Below are 19,980 nucleotides of genomic sequence, written 5' to 3'. Positions count from 1 at the left end.
ACCGCCTAGCCCAGTGCGATTCCCGATTTTCCCACTACCGCTACCGACCACACACACACCCATTGTGCTGTACATCCATCCATCCACCTCTCTCACCTGTTGCTTGCTGCTGCTGCTGCTGCTGCTTGTCTTGCTCGCCCAGCACCCAGCACCCAGCACCCAGCTCAATCACTCACTCACTCACTCTCTGCACACCAAACCAGACCAAACCAAACCAACTGGGTCCTCCCCCTTCGGCTCAGCTGTTCCTCCGTCCACCTGTTCTTTTGGTTCCTTCTGGAGCTCCCCTTCCTTTCCTTTCTTCCCACACCAGTCAAGAAGCTCTCTGCTCCAGATCCAATCTTCCCTTCCTACCCATCTCAAAGCTATCCATCTTTTCCGCTTCACCACCACCATCTCCTCTCAACCCAAATCCATCACAATGGCCTCCGTTCGTGTTGCTGCTTCCCGCCTCGCCTCCTCCATGGGCTCCAAGGTCGCCCGACCTGCCATGCGAGTCCAGGTCCCTGCCGCTGCCGCCAAGCGCACCATGACCAGTACGTGAAAATTTTTACCCATGCTGCCCGCGGAGCTTGATGAGCTGCTTTTGAGCTCGACAGCATCGAGCAACCAGCGAGAACACCCCTGCTGCCATCAGCAATGGCTTCAATGGCTTCAATGGCCATCAATTCATCAAACTGTCGGACCAATTGGCTAACCCATGATTGTTTTTTTCCCCTCGTGCAGGCAATGCCTTCCAGACCGTCAAGCGCCAGCAGGCCTCCAAGATCGTCAACGCCACCACCCGCCAGGCTTTCCAGACCCGCCGCGCCTACTCTTCTGAGATCGCCCAGGCCATGGTCGAGGTCTCCAAGAACTTGGGTATGGGTTCCGCCGCCATCGGTCTGACCGGTGCTGGTATCGGTATCGGTCTCGTCTTCGCCGCCCTCCTCAACTCCGTCGCCCGCAACCCTGCTCTCCGTGGCCAGCTCTTCTCTTACGCCATTCTGGGTTTCGCCTTCGTCGAGGCCATCGGTCTTTTCGACCTCATGGTTGCCCTCATGGCCAAGTTCGTACGTGCTCACCGCCCCCCTCCAAAACCGAGATACCAATTGATGCAATTGATACCGCATCAATTGATATCGGGTCGCATTTTCAACAAAAACCCAAACATCATGCTAACCTGCATCCCAACAGACCTAAACGCATTCTCCAATCTTGGAGGCTGGACCCACACCACGAGTCTCATAAGCGTCGTGTGAAGAGCGATCTTAAGGCATTGCTGCAGCTGCACCATGTAGACGACATACTCATGTTGCCTTCCCATGGTTGCTGGCGTGCCTGCTTGCCGTGTGTCAATTCAAGGGAACACCAACCAGCATAGACTAATAGTGGTAGATATGTCCTGGGGAATAGACTGGGCATTTGGCGGGTAGACTTGCATAGCATTGAGATCATTTGTAGACAAGTGGCCGAAGATGGGGGATATTCTGTCAAAAAAGTCAACTGCGGGACCTGTAAAATACAACCATCATCTTTTCCCTGAACCCCCAACTCCCTCGACTTGGATACGGCTCAAAATCTTCATCTTTTTTTATCTGTTCTGACCTGACGCGACGCGGATGACTGCACCCCTCAATCTGACGATGACTTCATTATCTCAATTGGTATGCTGATAATATGTGACATTGTCTGCATTGGGCAAAAGTCGGCACTACGAGCCCAATTGACTGCAATTGGGGCTCCAAATTGTCAATTGACTTCAATTGGTATCGAACGCCAACCGTGGAATCCGTACTGATGCCAATTCTTCAATCGATTGACATTCAATTGACAGCTCAACGGCCTCTTCACGACGGCTTCTTCACCAGGCTGTCTCACACTGGCGGACAGACGGGGGAGCCGATTTGGTGAGGGCTTTTTTAGATTTTTTTCCCCGACGAGACCCACCCAAGTCTCTCGTTATCCTCGGCCTTCTGGATAACGAAAAGAGAACCAAGGCACAAACCACACGCAACAAACACACCCACACGCTCCAGAAAGTGAGACACACCCAGCCAGCCCAGGCCAGGATGCACTGGCTTCCTGCACTGGGTACCTACCGTCGAGACACACCACACGCTTGTGTGGAATGTCCACCTTCCCCGGCTTTGTTCCCTTATCTTGCGTCTTGGCTCGCCTGGTGCTCTGAGCTTTCCCTTCCCATCATCCCCTACAACTCTTTTGCTCTGTACCCCCGCAAAATGGCCAAAAACTCAATGGTGCAAGCAGCGTTGCTATCGTCGATAACAAGGTCCACCCAACTCCGCTCCGCCGTCGGCTGCGTTCATCAACCCAATCACGAATCGGGGATGGCAACGTGTGGGCTCGGTAGGTCGTCCACGATGGACTGACGATCTGATGATAACGAAAACCGTCTCTTCCTTTCTTCTTTTCACAAATTGCTTGCTTGTTTCCCGCTGTGCTGGGACAGAACCAATGGGGTAGGAGAGTTCAGTCTGCTAGTCGTATGTGCGTACCTAAGGTAAGTAGCGTAGGCCCGCTTTCCCAGTAGGTTGGAGGAGTCGGGTGTGGGTTGCCTGCTGGCTGAGATCAGGTCACGATGACTCTCCGTGATCCACACACGGGTAGGCAAATCGAACTATTAAGCTCGCGAGTGCTCCCTGCCCAGAACCCTTTTGGACGTTCCTTTGTGGTGTGTTCGGTCCTTTGTACAGCGGCCAAACTGCTTGCGGCTGCAAATCGACACCACATCCCAACCCAAGTCAACTTTGACAATCCTAGGAACCTCAACTCCAGCACTTGCACTGATGACAATTTGGCAACACCTCCTTGGCAAAGATTTGACAGCTTTCGGATGCGAGAAAACGTAAACAACCTGTTCGAAAGGCTCGTCTGGGAATCACCCCCACTGCAACCCCCGAACTTCAAGGATCTCAAGAAGGAATGACGAAAGCCCGACAACGTCTCAACGAAGAGCGAAAGTGACCAATGCCGATCAGCGAGATGCATTCCTCCGACAGGATCCTGCGTCCATGAATTGGACTACCGGGTTTCCGCTTGGTCTCCCACCAGCCAGTGCTGGTGTTTCGATGCATCCATGCGGCATCATGGCACAACGCGCGCACCTCATTCTCAAGTGAGAGAGCGAGAGCGTGATCCTCCCAACGGCTTCAAGTGAGAAAGATGATATCTCCCAGAGGGATTCAAGTGAACCGTTTTGAAAGGGAAGAGATTCCACTTGGATATAGTGTACATGCACTCGCATCAAGCACTTGATCAAGGATGCAAAATCCGGGCACCGGGCGCCGATGCCGCCATTCGCAACGACATCTGCGAAATTCGCAATACTGCGAATGGGAAAGGATTGGGCCGAGCCGCCAATACTCACGACGAACACGCTGGTTGGGATCGATCATGCCTCGGGCCGGGAGTGTGGTGATACCACCCCTCACTTAGAATTGCGCACCACACCCCCGCTTACCCCCGAGAGGAAGGCCAGTGGTGTTGGAACTATCCTGGTGTCGGTTGCCAGGGACCGAGTGAGATCAATTGCACCCCCTCAGTTGGGGGCCAAGGAATGACATTGCTGGAAATGCTCGAGTGACTTTCGAACATTCTGAAGGGAAGAAAGATGAAATTGACGACTGCGATGCATTGCACTGCGATTGGCTTTGGGGGATGACAGATTGCTCTTGGGGGACGTCGGTCAGGCAAGTCGGAAAGGCCCTCAGGTCCTCAGAGTTTAGGTCGGCAGGTCGACGCTGCTGGTGGCCGTGGCAGGGCAATTCCCTCGTCATAAAGTTCGAAGCTGTCGCGGCTGTCGTTGCACTAATTCCAAGCCTCAATGGCAATGGGTGTTGTTGGTAGAGGGGATTGACGAGGAGGCCATTTCCTTTTTGAACAATTGACTCAACGGCAACGCAGATGAACGAACACGTCGGGCAAAGGAAGAGAAGAGGGGAAACAGAGTCAGGATTTGGAGGTTGGTTGGACATTGGGATTATTAAAAAGGGAAGGGAATACCGAACACAAGACCGAACGAGCGTGGCTCATGTTACATGCATCATGCACGCAGGGCGCCTACCTACCTACCTACTGTTGCTGTTACTCCTCCCACCCTCCTTCCTGTCCTTCCTTGCTCGCTCTTGCTCTCTTTCGTCCGTACCGACATACAATACAGGCATCTGAGCTCGTGTCTGCGTCTGGTGTCTGGTGTGTTTCCCCCTGCCTCGCTCTGCTGCAGGCTGCAGCTCCCCTCACGCATCAGGTGACAAAACTCGTGCCATCTCATCTCACCCAATCTGCAGGAGGGCAAATGCGCGCGTTCTGAGTGGCCCAGACCCTTGTCCCTCCCCCAGACACCCCGGATTCCGCTAAAATCTGCGATCCGTTCAAGGCTCCATCCATTGGATCTGACCCCACTAAAAACAGGAGACCGACTAGGTACGGCAACTAACTCGCTGTGCTGTGCAGCCACAACAACACACAAGAGGAAAGACGCGCGCACACGACCCCTCAAGGTGAACGAAGCAACAGAATGGAATGTACACACTTGAGGAAACACCAAGGAAAGCTATCATAAGAGCAAGTTTAGGTTAGCAAAGAAATAGAGGCAATCTTTCTCAGCTTCGGGCTGCTCTTCTTTTCCCGCCATCTGGCTACCTGTCTCGGATCTTAGTCGCTCGTTTGTCATGAATACCGAGACGAGCAAGTCAACCTGTTGGACACGACAGAAAAATATTGATTAGGTACACTTAAAGGTGAATACTTTACTCATCGTTTAGCTGCTCTCTCTCTCTCTTTCTCCCTCTCTCTTTTTCTTCGAGGTGCGTTTCCATTGGTTTTCTTCTTCCTCTTATTTCAAGCTCAAAATTCTGCCGCATATGCAAAGAGATGCGGTGGTTTCCAGTTCTAGGTCTGTTAATCACCAGTTGGGTTGACTGCCAGCCAACGAGAGAAATACCACGATAGACATGCGTACCACCAAAGGCATGATAGGGGAAACGAGCGTACATGGTGGCCACACGCACTTGATCGCGCCTTCGACGAACGCCCGCCTCCTACCGTTTAGGGACTGGACCCCGTGAATCAGCGGGTCATGATGGCTATTATCAACGCGAGCAGCTCGGTTAGAAGGGCGTCATGGGCTAACTTTAACCACTCTGACGATTGGTTTTGAGAGCTTTAGCATCTTGGTGGTGCGTGTTCATGTATACGTAATGAAAAGATGATCGCTGTGGTCAGAAAAGAGAAGAGATATGTTTCCCTTTCCTAAGTATCGATAAAGACCCAGTGGTAGGCATCCTTTCCATGAATTGATATTGGGACGACCAACTCGACTCTCCTATACACGATTTCAATTCCGATACCATTACCACCCTGGCAAGAACAAGCGACTTCCATATAGCGAGCATAGAGCAGATTTACTATCTACTTAGAAAAGACCATTCGCTCGGAGACACCTCCAACCCCCGCTACAGGCCATCAATGGCCATCAGGGTTGAGGGATCTCTCTTTGTACTTCGTCGAATTCCACTCCAATATCGATTCGTTTCCTACTTACTCGGGGCAGAAAGAGCGAGAGGGTAAAAAAAAGGATTCATTCGAGGGGTTCACTCTCGCGCATAAGCACGAAAGCAGAATGTACAGTGAAGCAGGAATAAACCAAGGTAAAATATCCTCTTTCTCTCTCTATTTAGCCCCCTGAGACGTATCGATTTCCTCTATATAAGGAATCCCGTAGTCCCTCTCTACTTCTATAATCAATGCACCACCCCACCCTCTTAACTACTACCACATACCGCCAAGCAACACTCACCACTATCCCACTATGCATCTCTCCCTGCTCTCCGTCCTCTTCGCGGGCGTCGTCGCCCCGGCGCTCTGCCATCCTTTGGACGTTGTCGCCACTGATGGCGATGCTGCTCCCATCACCCCCCGGCACGCGAAGTCGAGCTGCAGTGAAAGGTCGAGGTCGCCCCCGGCCGGGTCGAGACCCTGACCGGCACGATCGAGGAGGTCGTCCACGCCGCGCAGCGCATCAACCCGGACTTCCAGTTCGGCTCCAACGCCACCAACAGCACCATCACCAGTTATTACAACCAAGAAGCGGCGCCGCTGTCCGCTCGGAGGGTGATTGACGGCCCGGGGCATGAGCGAGACCACCAGGGCAATAGGCCAGGCGACATCAGATGCTACAAAGAAAAGACAAGCGGGGCCACTCGACGGCGGCTGAGGAAGGAAGCCATACCGTACCTCAAGGCGGTCCAGGGCCAGCCCACGGCGGGTCCCGGCCTGGAAACCTGCGGTCGGGTCAGCTGCTCCCATCGTACGGCTGTTTGGATTTGCGGTAACGTGAGTCACCCCCAAATCCCCTTTCCCATCCTAAATCAACACACACACACAGATAGAGAGAGATGGGATGGGTTTGAACGCACTGTGTCCACTGCCCCGAACTAGCATCGAAAACGAATAATATAGTCAGAGGAAATGGTGACCATAGACTCCTGGAACTTCATTGCGATGGCAGTGCAGGAGCTTATCAACGAGTGCGTCGTTAGCGAAGGCCTGATAGTTTCACGTACCAAGATCAACGGCGTATACTACGGGGACGGCTTTTATGTCAAGGTCGACAAGAGTCCGGTGAAATGTTAACCATTTGTGGAAGGATAGAATGGCCGTTTGCACGGAAGATATAAGCCAGAAGCTCGACCGCTTTTAGGGCCTATTTCTATGGTGGAATGTCCAGCTCATGCAATGCCATCTTCATCATCTCGTCATCATAATATCCGATCCAAGTGACCGATGTGACTGCTGACACCATATATGTAAATCGTATTGAACGCTGGCCAAGCCCACATTGTTCAAGGAGATATCTGTTTTTCTTTTCCTTTCGTTTCTTTTTTCTTTGCCATTATCCGTCTTACTTATTAAATAAAACAAATACCTACAAAGTACATACACAACTCAGTGTAGTCAGCTCACCAGCCACGCCCCAAACTACAGAGGAGAGGATCCCGAGCGCGAATCGTGGTTCGCCCAACGAACCGCCACCGTCCCTGGCTCGTCCTGGCTTTCGTTGTACGTATGCCGGGAGGCCAAAAGAAAGACCCTTGTTGCTTTCTCGCCTTCCCATGGGGGATGTGACTCTTTCAAAGTTTGTGGACCGTCGAGTCTCCTCCATATCATGATAATATATAGATCCAACTATTCTCGTACAGCCAGATCCTCCCGCACGAGCGAGAGAAGGAAATGCTTCCATCAAATCCCGGCCTGATGACGCCTATGCATTCCTATCTCGCGTTACTCGTGCCGCTAGGTGCTCCTAGAAGGCTGCCAAAAATGATCACCGACGATACTCATCTCTTTGCAGATTCAGGGAAGGAAGTGGCAAAGCACCGACCACCTGGTTCGCTTGTTGAAGCAGATATGTCCTCGAGTGAAGAAGATTTCACTTACAAAGCAACGACCTTGCGAGACCTGCCCAAAATAATAGTGTTGCTGTACTCCTTCAATAACAGCACAGGCGGAGAGGTCATGGTAGGATCTCCGGCGCCTCTAGAAACACATAATGCACCAGGTGTTTCTCTTTTCTTGACACCGGCTCTTCCCCATGATGGTATGCGTTGCAGCTCGTATCAACGCGTACATCCGCCAAGGGCTTTCTCAATATTGCCAAGGAGGTGGAGCCAATAATGGTTGACTTGGTCTGCAAGCCGCCTTAACTCCGTGTATCCAGCTTGGCACTCCCGCAGTGGAACCTTGGCCTGTCCGCTAGCGTTGCCGATGTCGTTGGGCCTTCGCATGCCATCGTCGCCATTGACGATTTTCTCTCTGCCGGAGCCCATTGTCTTCGCTGCGTTTTCTCGACTCTGGTTTCTCACGGCAGTGGATAGCCGGAGCTTGGCACGCGTCGGCGGAAGCGTCCATGGGTCAGATGGAACCTCGTTGAGGGAGCCGCATATCCGGTGGGCCCCTGTGACGAAAAGGAAGATGGTAGGGCTATAAAGGGATATAAGGCTGCAGCTATGATCATTGCCGTCGTGCCTGTTGACTTACGCCATGTGCATGCCCATCCAGCAGAGACCGACCAGACTGCCCAAGCAGCATCTTAAACCGTACACAACGCCAGTTTCTCACCTCTCGACCAATCTCCTCTGTGTGGCCTGCGCGAGTTCGACGACGCCCGAACACTGCTAGGGGCTGCCGGCCTGCTGTCCAAAAGAATGGAGAAGAACAAAGAGGCTTCGCCTCAGCACGTATCGGGGCAGTCCAACGAGCCGCTTTCGCGGCCTGCGCACGCACTGAGCTGGGAAGATGTCTTGAGCGAGCTCGGAACCGACGCGCTCAACGGGCTCTCCGCCGACGAGGCCGAAAGTCGGAAGGCCAAGTTCGGCCCCAACGAGTTGGGAGACGCCGAGGGCGTCCAGCCCATGAAGATCATCATCGCGCAGATTGCCAACGCCATGACCTTGGTATGCATATCCTTTCACTCTAAACTTATGCACTCTCGCTCTGAATAGGAGATGCTGACTGCCTGGCAATCCAGGTCCTTATCCTCGCCATGGCCGTCAGTTTCGGCATCCAGTCGTGGATCGAGGGCGGCGTCATCTCCGCCGTCATCCTGCTCAACATCGTCGTCGGCTTCTTCCAGGAGTACTCGGCCGAGAAGACGATGGACTCGCTGCGTTCGCTCAGCTCTCCCACGGCCACGGTCGTCCGGGCCGGCCGGTCCCAGGTCGTCCCCTCGAGCCAGATCGTGCCGGGCGACATTGTCGAGGTCAAGATGGGCGACACCCTTCCTGCCGACATACGGTAAGCATATACACACACGGAGAGACCCAACGCCAGTTGTCTGTATTACGCTACGTAAGGGTCCTGAACTAACATACATGAAAATCATAGACTGGTGGAAGCCAAGAACTTCGAAACCGACGAGGCCCTCCTCACCGGCGAATCCCTCCCCGTCCGCAAATCCCACACCCAGACCTTCGACGACGCGACCGGCCCCGGCGACCGCCTCAACGTCGCGTACAGCAGCTCCGCCGTGACCAAGGGCCGGGCCCGGGGCGTCGTGTTCGCGACGGGCACCTGCACCGAGATAGGCGCCATCGCGTCGGCGCTGAACCGCAAGGAGTCCCGAGTGCGCCCCGTCAAGCGCAAGCCCGACGGGCGCGCCAACCCGGCCCGCTACCTCGAGGCCTATACCCTCACGCTCGGCGACGCCCTCGGCCGGTTCCTGGGCGTCAACGTCGGCACGCCCCTCCAGCGCAAGCTGAGCAAGCTCGCCATGCTCCTGTTCGGCATCGCGGTTGTTTGCGCCATCGTCGTGCTCGCGGCCAACCATTTCAGGTCGCGGCAGGAAGTTATCATCTATGCGGTGGCGACGGGACTGTCCATGATCCCGGCCAGTCTGGTCGTCGTGCTCACGATTACCATGGCCGCCGGCACCAAGCGGATGGTGCAACGCCATGTCGTAGTAGGTGACCCCCACCCCTTTCTCAATCCTCTGGCTTTCGAGTCATTCATCCGTTCATCCATTCCACCCCTTCACAGAGCGGCACTAACGCTTTAATCCAACAGGTCCGCAATCTCAAGTCGCTAGAAGCCCTCGGCGCCGTGACGGACATCTGCAGCGACAAGACGGGCACCCTGACCCAGGGCAAGATGGTGGCGCGCGCCGCCTGGGTCCCCGGCATGGGGACGTACACCGTCGAGACCTCGGACGACCCCTTCAACCCGACGGTCGGCTTCATCTCGTTCGACGCCAACAAGCCCGCCGACCTGGACATGAAGAATAACAAGAACTCCCAGGGCGGCGAGGCCGCCGCGAGCACCAACCGCAAAGCCGACCCGGCCCATCTCCTCAAGGCCAGCACCACCGGCCTCCAGCAGTTCCTGTCCGTCGCCACGCTGGCGAACCTCGCCACCATCCACGAGAGCGACGGCACCTGGCACGCGCGCGGCGACCCCACCGAGATCGCGATCCAAGTCTTCGCGCACCGCTTCGGCCAGAACCGCCTGGACCTCGTTGGCAACGATGATGACAAAACAAAGGAGTGGAACGACGTGGCCGAGCTCCCGTTCGACAGCGACGTCAAGCGCATGAGCGTCGTCATGCGGGAGAACAGCACGGGCAAGAACTGGGTCTTCACCAAGGGCGCCGTCGAGCGCGTTATCGAGGCCTGTACGCGTTATACCGACAGCGAGGGCGGCGCGCTCCGGGACATAACGGACGCGGACCGCGAAGGGATCCTGCGAAACATGGAAGTGTTTGCCGGCATGGGCCTACGCGTGCTCGCCCTGGCCAGCCGGCCGAGCGACGACAAGGACGCCTCGGTGCGCCGTTCCGGCGGCGGCGGCGAGAAGGGCGAAGGCGAGGGCGATAACGGCGGCGACGAGATCGACCGCGCTACCGTCGAGCGGGACCTGGTCTTCCGCGGCCTCGTGGGCCTGTACGACCCGCCGCGCGCCGAGTCGGCCCCCGCCGTGCGCAGCTGCCACGAGGCCGGCATCTCGGTGCACATGCTGACGGGCGACCACCCGGAGACGGCCAAGGCGATCGCGATCGAGGTCGGGATCCTGCCCTCCAAGACGGGGCGGCTCAGCGCCGACGTCGCCGCGGCCATGGTCATGACCGCCGGCCAGTTCGACGCCCTCTCCGACGACGAGATCGACCGCCTCCCGGTCCTCCCGCTCGTCATTGCCCGGTGCGCTCCGAGCACCAAGGTGCGCATGATCGAGGCGCTCCACCGGCGTGGGAAGTTCTGTGCTATGGTAAGTTTGCCATTTTTCTCCATTTTGTTTCTTTTTTTCCTCTGTCACTTGAAACTAACACATGTCAGACTGGCGATGGTGTCAACGACTCTCCCTCCCTCCAGCGTGCCGATGTGGGCATCGCCATGGGCCAAGCCGGATCCGACGTCGCCAAGGACGCCTCCGACATCGTCCTGATGGACGACAACTTCGCCTCGATCGTCTCCGCCATCGAAGAGGGCCGCCGCATCTTCGACAACATCCAAAAGTTCGTCCTGCACGTCCTGGCCGAGAACATCGCGCAGGCGGGCACGCTCCTCGTCGGTCTCGTCTTCAAGGACGCCAGCGGCCTCTCCGTCTTCCCGCTCGCGCCCGTGCAGATCATCTGGGTCATCATGGTGACGTCGGGCATGCCCGACATGGGCCTGGGCTTCGAGCGCGCCGTGCCGGGTATTATGCAGCGCCCTCCCCAGAGCCTCAAGACGGGCATCTTCACGCCCGAGTTCCTCGTCGATATGGTGGTTTACGGCTTGTGGATCGCGGCGCTCTGCCTCGCGACCTTCTCGCTCGTCGTGTTCGGGTTTGGGGATGGCAGCCTCGGCGAGAACTGCAACCGGGACTACTCGGCGTCGTGCGACACCGTCTTCCGCGCCCGCGCCACCACCTTCGCGACGCTGACGTGGTTCGCCCTCTTCCTCGCGTGGGAGATGATCGACATGCGCCGGTCCTTCTTCCGGATGCAGCCGGGCAGCACGCGGTACTTCACGCAGTGGGCGCGCGACATCTGGCGCAACCAGTTCCTCTTCTGGGCCGTCCTCCTCGGCTTCGTCACCATGTTCCCGGCGCTCTACATCCCCGTGCTCAACCACGCCGTCTTCAAGCACACGGGCATCTCGTGGGAGTGGGGCGTCGTCTTCGTCGCCTCGGCCCTCTTCTTCGCCGGCGTCGAGGGCTGGAAGTGGGCCAAGCGCGTCTACTTCCGCCGCGCGGCGAGGAGGGCGCAGGGCGCCGTGTGGAAGGACATCGACGTCGAGCAGCGCGCCTTTGGCGCCTATCTCACGGAGAGCAGCTCCCAGGGGCTCGATCCGGAGACCGCGGCCGGCTCGCCCACGGGCGGCAAGTAATGACATGACTACGGAGGGGTGGGAAGCCCCGGGTGGAAAGTATTGGAGGAAATGGGTGCATAACAATTGCAGATCATGTAGACACAATGTCCTAACGAGACGCCAGTGGGCGGATGGGCATCTGGGCATGTACGGGGAAAAAAAGGGGGGGTCAAAGACACCGTTGTGAGCCTCGTGATAGAAGCGAGCAGGCCAGAATGGATGGTCTATATGATACCAAGGACTAGAATGCGAGCGAATCAGTGTTATATTTAATAAATCATAGGTCTAATTAGTTATTATTTCACATAATGAAGTTGAACTCGGCATGATGTGAGGGTGTTGGCATATCCCACAGTTTCTCTCAAATGCAGTACATGTCTGGAGGTCCCGCTGGCTTTCAGTCAGGATGCCTATCTGATCGTGTTTGATATGGCCTCTGGCTCAACACACTAACGTCTCGGTGTATCTCCTGGATTTCATGCCCAATAGGTCAACACATCTTGTTCATAAGCAAGCACATGGCAGAACACGATGTGCACCCATATCGTCGACACTTACTTCACCGGAATATATGGAGTACAGCGTGTTGGGCCAATCAGAGCAGGCCGAGCCGGATGGTCGGGCATAAGCTCGAGAGCCAAGAGAGCCACCCATCCATCCCTGAAATTTCTAAAATCCGTTTATCCGGGAGAGGCCAATCAAATGCCACGGGCGCGGCAAACCGGATAACAGCCAGCAACATCTCGATATGCAACGCGATTGAGTTCGCCAAGCCCCGGTTCTAACACCATGCAGCATGTCAGCTACCCAGCAACGGCAATGTACAAGGCCAGAAAATCACTCAAATGGACATATATCTACAGAGAGATCTTGCTCCTGGACTCCCGCGTTCCGCCGCTTGTTCCTTGACAGAAATCACACAGGTAGTTTGCAGAGATGGCTTCGGTTCGACGGCTTACAAGTTGTGACTGACTGACAAGCGATGTTGGACGTTCGTCTGACCTCATGGGAGCGACTCACGCACCCGGGCACCATGGCCTGCCTCCCTTAGGCGGCGCAAGGTGGGGTGGCCAAGCCGCTACGCATGGAAAGCTCTCCGCCGACTGGCAACTACCAACCAAGGCCAGGCAGGTAGGTACTGATGCAATGATGGATGAAATGCCGTTTTCCTGGCTGTCTGTCTGTCTGCCAGGAAGTACACCGTGACCAAGCCCTAACTGTTCAGTCAAGCCAACATTATTCGATGCTTCTGGACTCGTATCCGGACAGTCATGGCGCAGCAGAACATGTCTTCTGTCGCCGGCGAAAGGCTGGGTGCTCCTGCTGCCGCTGCTGCTACACTACCGCTCAGAGTGCCCCGCAAACGCCGGAGAACCACGAAAGCCTGCGACGATTGCCGACGCAAGAAGATCAAGTGCGACGGGAAGCGGCCGTGTTCGAGCTGCGCCGATTTCAACTCTGGTAAATTGCGCCCGGAGGACCCTTTCTTTTCGCTTTCTTAAGACTGTGCGAACCCCCTGGTGATAAGCTGACTCTTACTTACGTTGCGCCCACCAGACTGCTTGTACACCCGCGTGTCGCAGCGAGAAGGGGATGCCAGATCATCCCCGAGTAAAGATGAGCTGAAACAGCGACTCCGGGTAGCCGAGACTCTCCTCCGTAGATTCCTACCGGATGTAGATCTCGACAGCCTCAGCGGCAGCAGTCCCGTATCGCAGGAGGGAGGGTCACCCGTACAGTACCGCGCCGGGCCCGACGCCGCCGACGCCAACTACTCCGGCCCTTCGTCGGCGGCCGCCAGCACCCCGGCGGCGGCGTCGGACGCATCCCAGGACAACAGCCGCGGACGGTTCATCCCCCTGGTCGAGAACGCCCACCAGCTGGACCGCACCGACACTGGCGAGTACAACTTCCACGGCATGTCGTCGGGGGCCGCCTTCCTGAACCGCATCACCCAGTACTTGCCGGGGCTCCCCCGCTACGACTCGAGGATGCCCTTCCTGCCCCAGCCCCCCAGGCCATCCTCGTTTGTCGACCACCCTACGACGGAGCTGCCCGCGCACCTGCGGAGTCCCTGGTCGCAGCTGGTCAGCCACGGCATCTCGCGACTCCCTCTCCGCCAGCTCGCGCACGACCTCTGCGAGTACGCGTTCAGCCGCGCCTCCTGCCTCCTGCGGGTCGTCCACGTCCCGTCGTTCTGGGAAGCGTTCGAGCGGCTGTACGAGGAGCGGCCGCAGCGGTACACGCTGGCGCAGCAGCGCTTCGTCGGCCTGCTCTTCTCGGCCATGGCGCTGGGGTCCATGTACGACGTCGACGAGAACGACCCGACCAACCCGGACCACTACGCCGTCGCGATCGAGCGGGGGTACCACTACTACGCGTCCGCGCGGCACTCGCTGCAGGACATCACCGAGTGCTGCGACATGACGACGCTGCAGGCCCTCGTCTTCACCATCCAGTTCCTCCAGGCCACGGGCAACCTGAACGGCGGCCACACCTTCGTCGGCATCGCGCTCCGCGCCGCGCTGCGCATGGGCCTGCACCGGCACCTGCCCCACGCCTCGCTGCCGGCCGTCGAGGACGAGACGCGGCGCCGCCTCTTCCACACGATCCGCGCCATGGACATCTACCTGTCCACCACGCTCGGCCTCCCGCTCCTGCTGCAGGACCGCGACACGGACCAGCGCTGGCCGACCGAGGTCGACGACGAGCACATCACGGCCGACGGCGTCCGCGCGCCGCCGCCCGGCACGCCCTCGTTCATCGAGGCCTTCAACGCCCACGCCCGGCTGATGCAGATCCTCGCCAAGGTCGTCGAGTATGTTTATCCTCCGACGGGTACGGACAAGGGGCCGCGCGACGTCACGTACATGATCAGCGTGGCCAAGATCAAGGAGATTGAGCAGGAGTTGCATGATTGGCAGGGGCGGCTCTCGCCTACGTGGCGTGCAGGACCGCAGGAGGTTCCGCAAATCACCCGGTATGTGAAACCCAAGTTCCATTCCTGTATTCTGATATATATACTCGTCCTCCCCTCCACTCCCCTCTTCCAATGCCACTGTGTCCTTTGAACCTGCTGTCCTTCCAGTCGACCGGCGACACCTCTGCGTAAACCTCCACACTAGCTTTTGATACGATGAACGGATATGCCAACCTTGCCAGTACCTATCACACCACACACACACACACTGGTGTCATTCCAGCAAGTCCGTTGGTGGTCAAGTTGGTGATGTCATTGGCAAAGTGCGAGGTTGGTACGTCGACTCCATTCTGGGAACTGTTTGCCAGGTGATGGTCGCTTCCTGGTAGGTATTGGTAGGTCACAGTGCGGGATCTCTTTCTCATTGCGTTCAAAATTGCTCGGCGCAGCTCATCAATCGTAATGCTACTACTGATTGTCAAGGTCCCCCAACATGCTGCTTGCTTTCTCAAGCTGGAAGAAGGAGAGCGAAACAAACAATCATGCACTAGCTAACCATGTCGCTCTCCCCCGATCCAGAGTCAAGATCCTCCTCCGTTTCGCCTACGCCCACGTCCAGATGATGCTCTACCGCCCCTTTCTCCAATACTACTCCCAGGCCCGGTCGCCTCCCGCAACAACAACACCATCAACAGCCGAGAGGCCGCAGCAGCAGCAGCAACACGCCGGCGGCGACGAGCGGTACCTGGCCCTCGCGACGGCGGGCATCAACGTCTGCCGCAACATCCTGCACATCGGCCTCGAGATCCGCAAGCAGGAGCCCGTCCTGATCGGGCCCTACTGGTTCATCACCTACACGCAGTTCTTCGCCGTCCTGAGCCTGCTGCTGTACGTTGTCCACAACCCCGGCCGGCCGGGCAGCCTCGACCTCTTCGCCGACGCCCGGCTGGGCCGCGACTGCATCTCGAGCCTGACGCAGCGGAGCCTGGCGGCGGACCGGGTGACGGCCGCGCTGAACGTGAGTAGTGGAAAACATATCTGGGTGGATTGAAACGCGCGCGAAGACTAATAAATACCTGGTTCCAGTCGATATTCGATCACCTGCCCCCGCCGTTCAGGTCAGCCGAATTCTTCAACAATCGAGACAGTCCGTACGAAACGTCGGGCTGTGGTGCAAACTCACGTACTAGCTTTGTTACGGCCTATGTCCCACCGCCCATGACTGCTGCCGCCACAAGTAGGCAATGGCCTGGAATTGATGCTTCCATGTCTTCTTCTTCGAGCAGCAGCAGCCTGACGTCCACTCGCTTCCACGTGGACGCCCTGCAAGCAACACGAGCACACCCGAGCCAGTTGCAACAACAGCCTTACCAGCCCGCCGCGACGACGACGAACCCGATGGACTTGCTGCTGAACGATCCCTTCGAATACCCCGTACTGCCGGGTGTAAGTCTCGCGGAGGATGGGTTCGGGGGTCTCCATGACGATCTGCAGTTGCCCCTTTACGAAGCGCAGATGGACTTGGAGGGGCAGTTCCTGCAGTTCCAGGGCATGTAGGTAGGTAGGTCGCAGACGTGCGCGATATCAACGACGGAGTATTTATTTGTTCATATGCCAAAGGTTCAAGAGCAAGGCGACCGACCATCTGGGAAGTCTGACGTGGGCCGAGGATTTGGATTTGGCGGACGGGAATTGCTTCTGCCTTGTAAGACTAGGTACTCCCCGTGAGTGAGGGAGCAGAAAACTGTCGTGAATAGATAGCCAGAGCACTGTTAAACGCAGTAAGTAGCTTACTTGACAGATAATTAGAGAGGAATTAGGACAGTAACTTTAAGCATGCTGCTACTTGTTTCCAGGGCCCGGGTTTTCCATGTGAAAGATGGCGACTCAGGGGCTGTCAGCTCGTCGAAAAGTTCGGGGTTCCCCGCATCAGGGCTCACCAACGATCTTGTCAGCTCAGCTCTCACACCGGAACAATTCCCGGCCCACACCACTACTTACTATGATATAAAAGCCCCTTTCCAGGAGAATCCTCCTTTCTAATCAATCTTACCAGAAGATCCACAAGTTCATTTCTGAATAGATTGCCAGAGGCCTTCCCCTTTTCGCTGCCTGATCCAGATCCCCAACTCAAGATGACTTCTACTTCTCCAACCAACACCGTCTACCTAGTAACAGGCGCAAATAGGGGCCTCGGCCTCGGCCTCCTCAAAGCCCTCCTCGCGCGTCCCCAAACCACCGTCATCGCCACCGTCCGCAACGACGAGACCGCCGCCGGCCTGCGCCAAGACCTGTCGCAGACCACCAGCACCACTCCTGTGGCAAACGGCAGCAGATCCGAGGTCGTCGTGCTCGACCTGTCGACCGCCCCGACGCCCGAGCAGGTCCTAGCGGCGATCCCGCTCTCGTTGGTCGACCGCGTCGACGTCCTGGTCAACAACGCCGGGCGCATGGTCCCCATGCTCCCCATCGCGGACGCCGCCGCCCCGGACCTGCGCGCCGCGTTCGAGACCAACACCATCGCGCCGCTGGCGCTGTTCCAAGCGCTAAAATCTCGCATGTCGACTACCACCGCCAAGGTCATCATGGTCAGCTCGAGCGTCGGGTGCATCACGCAGCAAGAAGCCCCCGGCGGCGCGTACGGCGCGAGCAAGGCCGCGCTCAACTGGATCACGCGGGCGCTGCACAACGAGAACGAGGCGAGCGGACTGGTGGCGGTGGCTCTGCATCCGGGCTGGGTGCAGACGCGGGCGGGGGAGCATGCGGCGAGCGAGTGGGGGTTCGAGGGGGAGCTGCCGGAGACGGTGGAGGGGAGTGTACGGGGGATGCTGGAGGTGATTGATGGGGCTACACGGGAGAACGTGTCGGGGAAGTTCGTTACTTATAAGGGGGAAGAGCTGCCTTGGTGAGAAGGAAATGTTGCGGTGAAGAGGACGCATGTTTGCGAGTATGCATGGCTTATACGTTCATCTCAGGCATACTTAACCCAGCCCCATTTGCTTCTGGTTATCGACCAGACTGTCATTACATGAGCCCATCACAATATATTGGCGTATCTTGGTATCAATGACAGTTAATTGACAACGAACCTGTTGTTTACTTTGCACTTATTTTAATATGTGATGGTATCAATCAACCCAGCAATGACTTCTTTACGAATTCCACCTCTTCCGCAATACCGCACACGAGCCCAGCCCGCTCATCCGTGTCCTTGGACGAGTGCTCCAGGATGTCGTCGCCCGTCGCAGGATCAATGGCCTTGCCGCCCGCACACTCCACGATAAGAGCGAGGGGGAACAGCTCGTACAGCCGACGGAGTTTCGCCTTGCTGGCGCCCGTCACGGGCGACACGTAGACACCGTGGCCCTTGACCAGGGCATGTACCACATCCGGCACCAGCCCACCGCTGTAACGCAGCGTGTACTTGCTCTGAATGTAGTGCGTCACCAGCTTCATGTACTTCTCGTCCTCAGCCGCAGCGCGCAGGTTCGCGGGCGCAAAGTAGCGCGTCTTGAAGGGCGCGCCCGCGAACTTGACGTCGGGGCGCACCACCACCGAGTCGACGGCGCCCTGCTCGCCCACCGCGACCTCGAAGCACAGGGGTTCCTGGCCGGGAATCCGCAGCGCGACGACGGCGCTCGTGCGCGGGCCGTAGACGCCGAGGACGGCGGCGACCTGGCGCTGCTTGGGGCTCTGGTGGAGGGCCGAGGCGCCGCGCCAGACGCCGAGGATGGTGCCGACGGACCAGTTGGGCGCGATGATGGAGCTGCCATCCAAAGGATCGAACGCGACCGTGTAGATCTCGCCGGCGCTATCATCTTCAGCATTGGCAGGGGGCCACTCGGGCCGGCACCCCGTCGGCTTCTCGACGGGGTCCTCCTCGCTGCTGGCGGTGACGACGGACGAAACAGAGTCGAGGGCCGCGCGCACGGCCTCCTCGCTCGAGACGTCGACGTTGAGCTGGTCGTCGCCGAAGGCGTTGGCGGTGCCCACGGCGGCGACGGCGGAGGAGGCGCGCAGAACGCGGGCGATGTCGGCGATGGCGTCGACGAGGGCGGGGAGGACGGTGGTGCAGAGCTCCTTGTGCGAGCCGTCCGATGGGACCCTCTGCTGGAGGAAGTCGAGCAGTTTGGTGGTGTCGTTCATCTTTCCTGGTCTGGTTTGGTTGTAGTGGGGTGAGGGGTTCAGAAGGGCTGAGCTTGTTGTGGGGGAGATATTTCCGTGCGATGACCTGCCAATGAGGTGCTCTTTTCTTAGAATCCGAAGTTTCTGAGAATTGACTGGACAGTGAAATATGAGTTTTAATTGAGTTGAGTATGAGACGATGTCAGGAGATGTTTCGCAGGAAGGTTTTCGGAGGACTGGGCGCTGCCAACTCTCAAAGGCCAGCTCTCCACCAACGACGTCAAGTCGCAAACGCGTGGGTCTGCACGGCTATCTCCGATAGACATGAACGTACCAGACTACCAGCCACATCCATCTGTGGATTCTCGCTCACAACAGTAAGCAGGCCTTGCAGCCTGATGCGGATTGATTTGAGCTGCAAATACACAGTCCGATCTTCTAGAAGAAGGTGAAGCAGCAGCAATAGTATGGAAGTACTGACCAGGCGGGTGATGGGATGGTTATACCATTAGAGCAAAAATCGCCCCTCCATTCTTTCCCAGCGCCAGGGGTCAAGCTCCCTAATAAGGTAATAACGATTCAAGCCTCGCCTTTGATTAGACCATAACAAGAAGGGATATAAATACAAGCATTCAGGGGGATACGAATAGCCGGCATGGGTGCTACATATAGTAACTGCCGATTGGTGGCAGCACGATGGGATGGGCGGGGAAGTGGGGGTTCCCGCGCTGGTATCGATCACTTGGTCTGGCAGTGATTATCTCATTCCTTATTTTGTCATGTATTTGGTTGTTCACCTACTTCTTACATAAAGATTGGCAAGTGTATCTATCTGTCGTACGAGCTATCGCACGTTTTCTTTTCGTAGTAGCACCTCGATATTGCAAGAGACAGTCATCTCATTAAGGAGAAACGGAGAAAAAAGTAAGCACGCCCTTCTGATAAAACGTAACGGCGAGGCTCATGTCTGCATAAGTATCAAACCCCGGCTCCAGGTCTTGGCGCATTCAGCCCGGCCAAATCATGGCCATCCTCTGCGCATGCTCTTGCCACTATCCTGCTGGTCCGTTACCTATTGGAGGCCAGGTATGT

At 57.1% G+C, this 19,980-nt stretch overlaps 7 protein-coding genes across 7 annotated transcripts; 4 read left to right on the top strand and 3 right to left on the bottom strand.

Annotated features, from left to right (window-relative positions):
• Window positions 1–421: 421 nt before the first annotated feature.
• Window positions 422–1,182, top strand: PG997_002567 (ATP synthase protein 9; the record flags this gene model as incomplete). Its single annotated transcript, XM_066806882.1, has 3 exons — window positions 422–536; window positions 727–1,052; window positions 1,177–1,182. 3 exons carry the CDS (start codon window positions 422–424, stop codon window positions 1,180–1,182), a joined length of 447 nt encoding a protein of 148 aa, XP_066670500.1.
• Window positions 1,183–5,802: 4,620 nt separating this feature from the next.
• On the bottom strand, window positions 5,803–6,309 carry PG997_002566 (uncharacterized protein; the record flags this gene model as incomplete). Its single annotated transcript, XM_066806881.1, has 1 exon — window positions 5,803–6,309. One exon carries the CDS (start codon window positions 6,307–6,309, stop codon window positions 5,803–5,805), a length of 507 nt encoding a protein of 168 aa, XP_066670499.1.
• A 1,310-nt stretch (window positions 6,310–7,619) lies between these two features.
• On the bottom strand, window positions 7,620–8,045 carry PG997_002565 (uncharacterized protein; the record flags this gene model as incomplete). Its single annotated transcript, XM_066806880.1, has 2 exons — window positions 7,620–7,983; window positions 8,041–8,045. The coding sequence occupies 2 exons, from the start codon at window positions 8,043–8,045 to the stop codon at window positions 7,620–7,622; spliced, it is 369 nt and encodes a 122-aa protein (XP_066670498.1).
• A 162-nt stretch (window positions 8,046–8,207) lies between these two features.
• On the top strand, window positions 8,208–11,861 carry PG997_002564 (uncharacterized protein; the record flags this gene model as incomplete). Its single annotated transcript, XM_066806879.1, has 5 exons — window positions 8,208–8,456; window positions 8,531–8,796; window positions 8,887–9,460; window positions 9,538–10,758; window positions 10,863–11,861. The coding sequence occupies 5 exons, from the start codon at window positions 8,208–8,210 to the stop codon at window positions 11,859–11,861; spliced, it is 3,309 nt and encodes a 1,102-aa protein (XP_066670497.1).
• A 1,253-nt stretch (window positions 11,862–13,114) lies between these two features.
• On the top strand, window positions 13,115–16,320 carry PG997_002563 (transcriptional activator Mut3p; the record flags this gene model as incomplete). Its single annotated transcript, XM_066806878.1, has 4 exons — window positions 13,115–13,304; window positions 13,401–14,823; window positions 15,343–15,781; window positions 15,850–16,320. The coding sequence occupies 4 exons, from the start codon at window positions 13,115–13,117 to the stop codon at window positions 16,318–16,320; spliced, it is 2,523 nt and encodes an 840-aa protein (XP_066670496.1).
• Window positions 16,321–16,898: 578 nt separating this feature from the next.
• PG997_002562 (Short-chain dehydrogenase/reductase SDR) lies at window positions 16,899–17,672 on the top strand (the record flags this gene model as incomplete). The annotated part of the gene is made up of 1 exon (XM_066806877.1): window positions 16,899–17,672. The coding sequence occupies one exon, from the start codon at window positions 16,899–16,901 to the stop codon at window positions 17,670–17,672; it is 774 nt and encodes a 257-aa protein (XP_066670495.1).
• A 223-nt stretch (window positions 17,673–17,895) lies between these two features.
• On the bottom strand, window positions 17,896–18,909 carry PG997_002561 (carbohydrate phosphatase; the record flags this gene model as incomplete). Its single annotated transcript, XM_066806876.1, has 1 exon — window positions 17,896–18,909. One exon carries the CDS (start codon window positions 18,907–18,909, stop codon window positions 17,896–17,898), a length of 1,014 nt encoding a protein of 337 aa, XP_066670494.1.
• Between the last annotated feature and the right edge of the window lie 1,071 nt (window positions 18,910–19,980).

The sequence above is a fragment of the Apiospora hydei genome, assembly GCF_038363865.1.
Source record: "Apiospora hydei strain CBS 114990 chromosome Unknown utg000004l_segment0_segment0, whole genome shotgun sequence".
Taxonomy (NCBI): Eukaryota; Fungi; Ascomycota; class Sordariomycetes; order Amphisphaeriales; family Apiosporaceae; genus Apiospora; species Apiospora hydei.
This window is presented reverse-complemented; position numbering and strand designations above follow the sequence as displayed.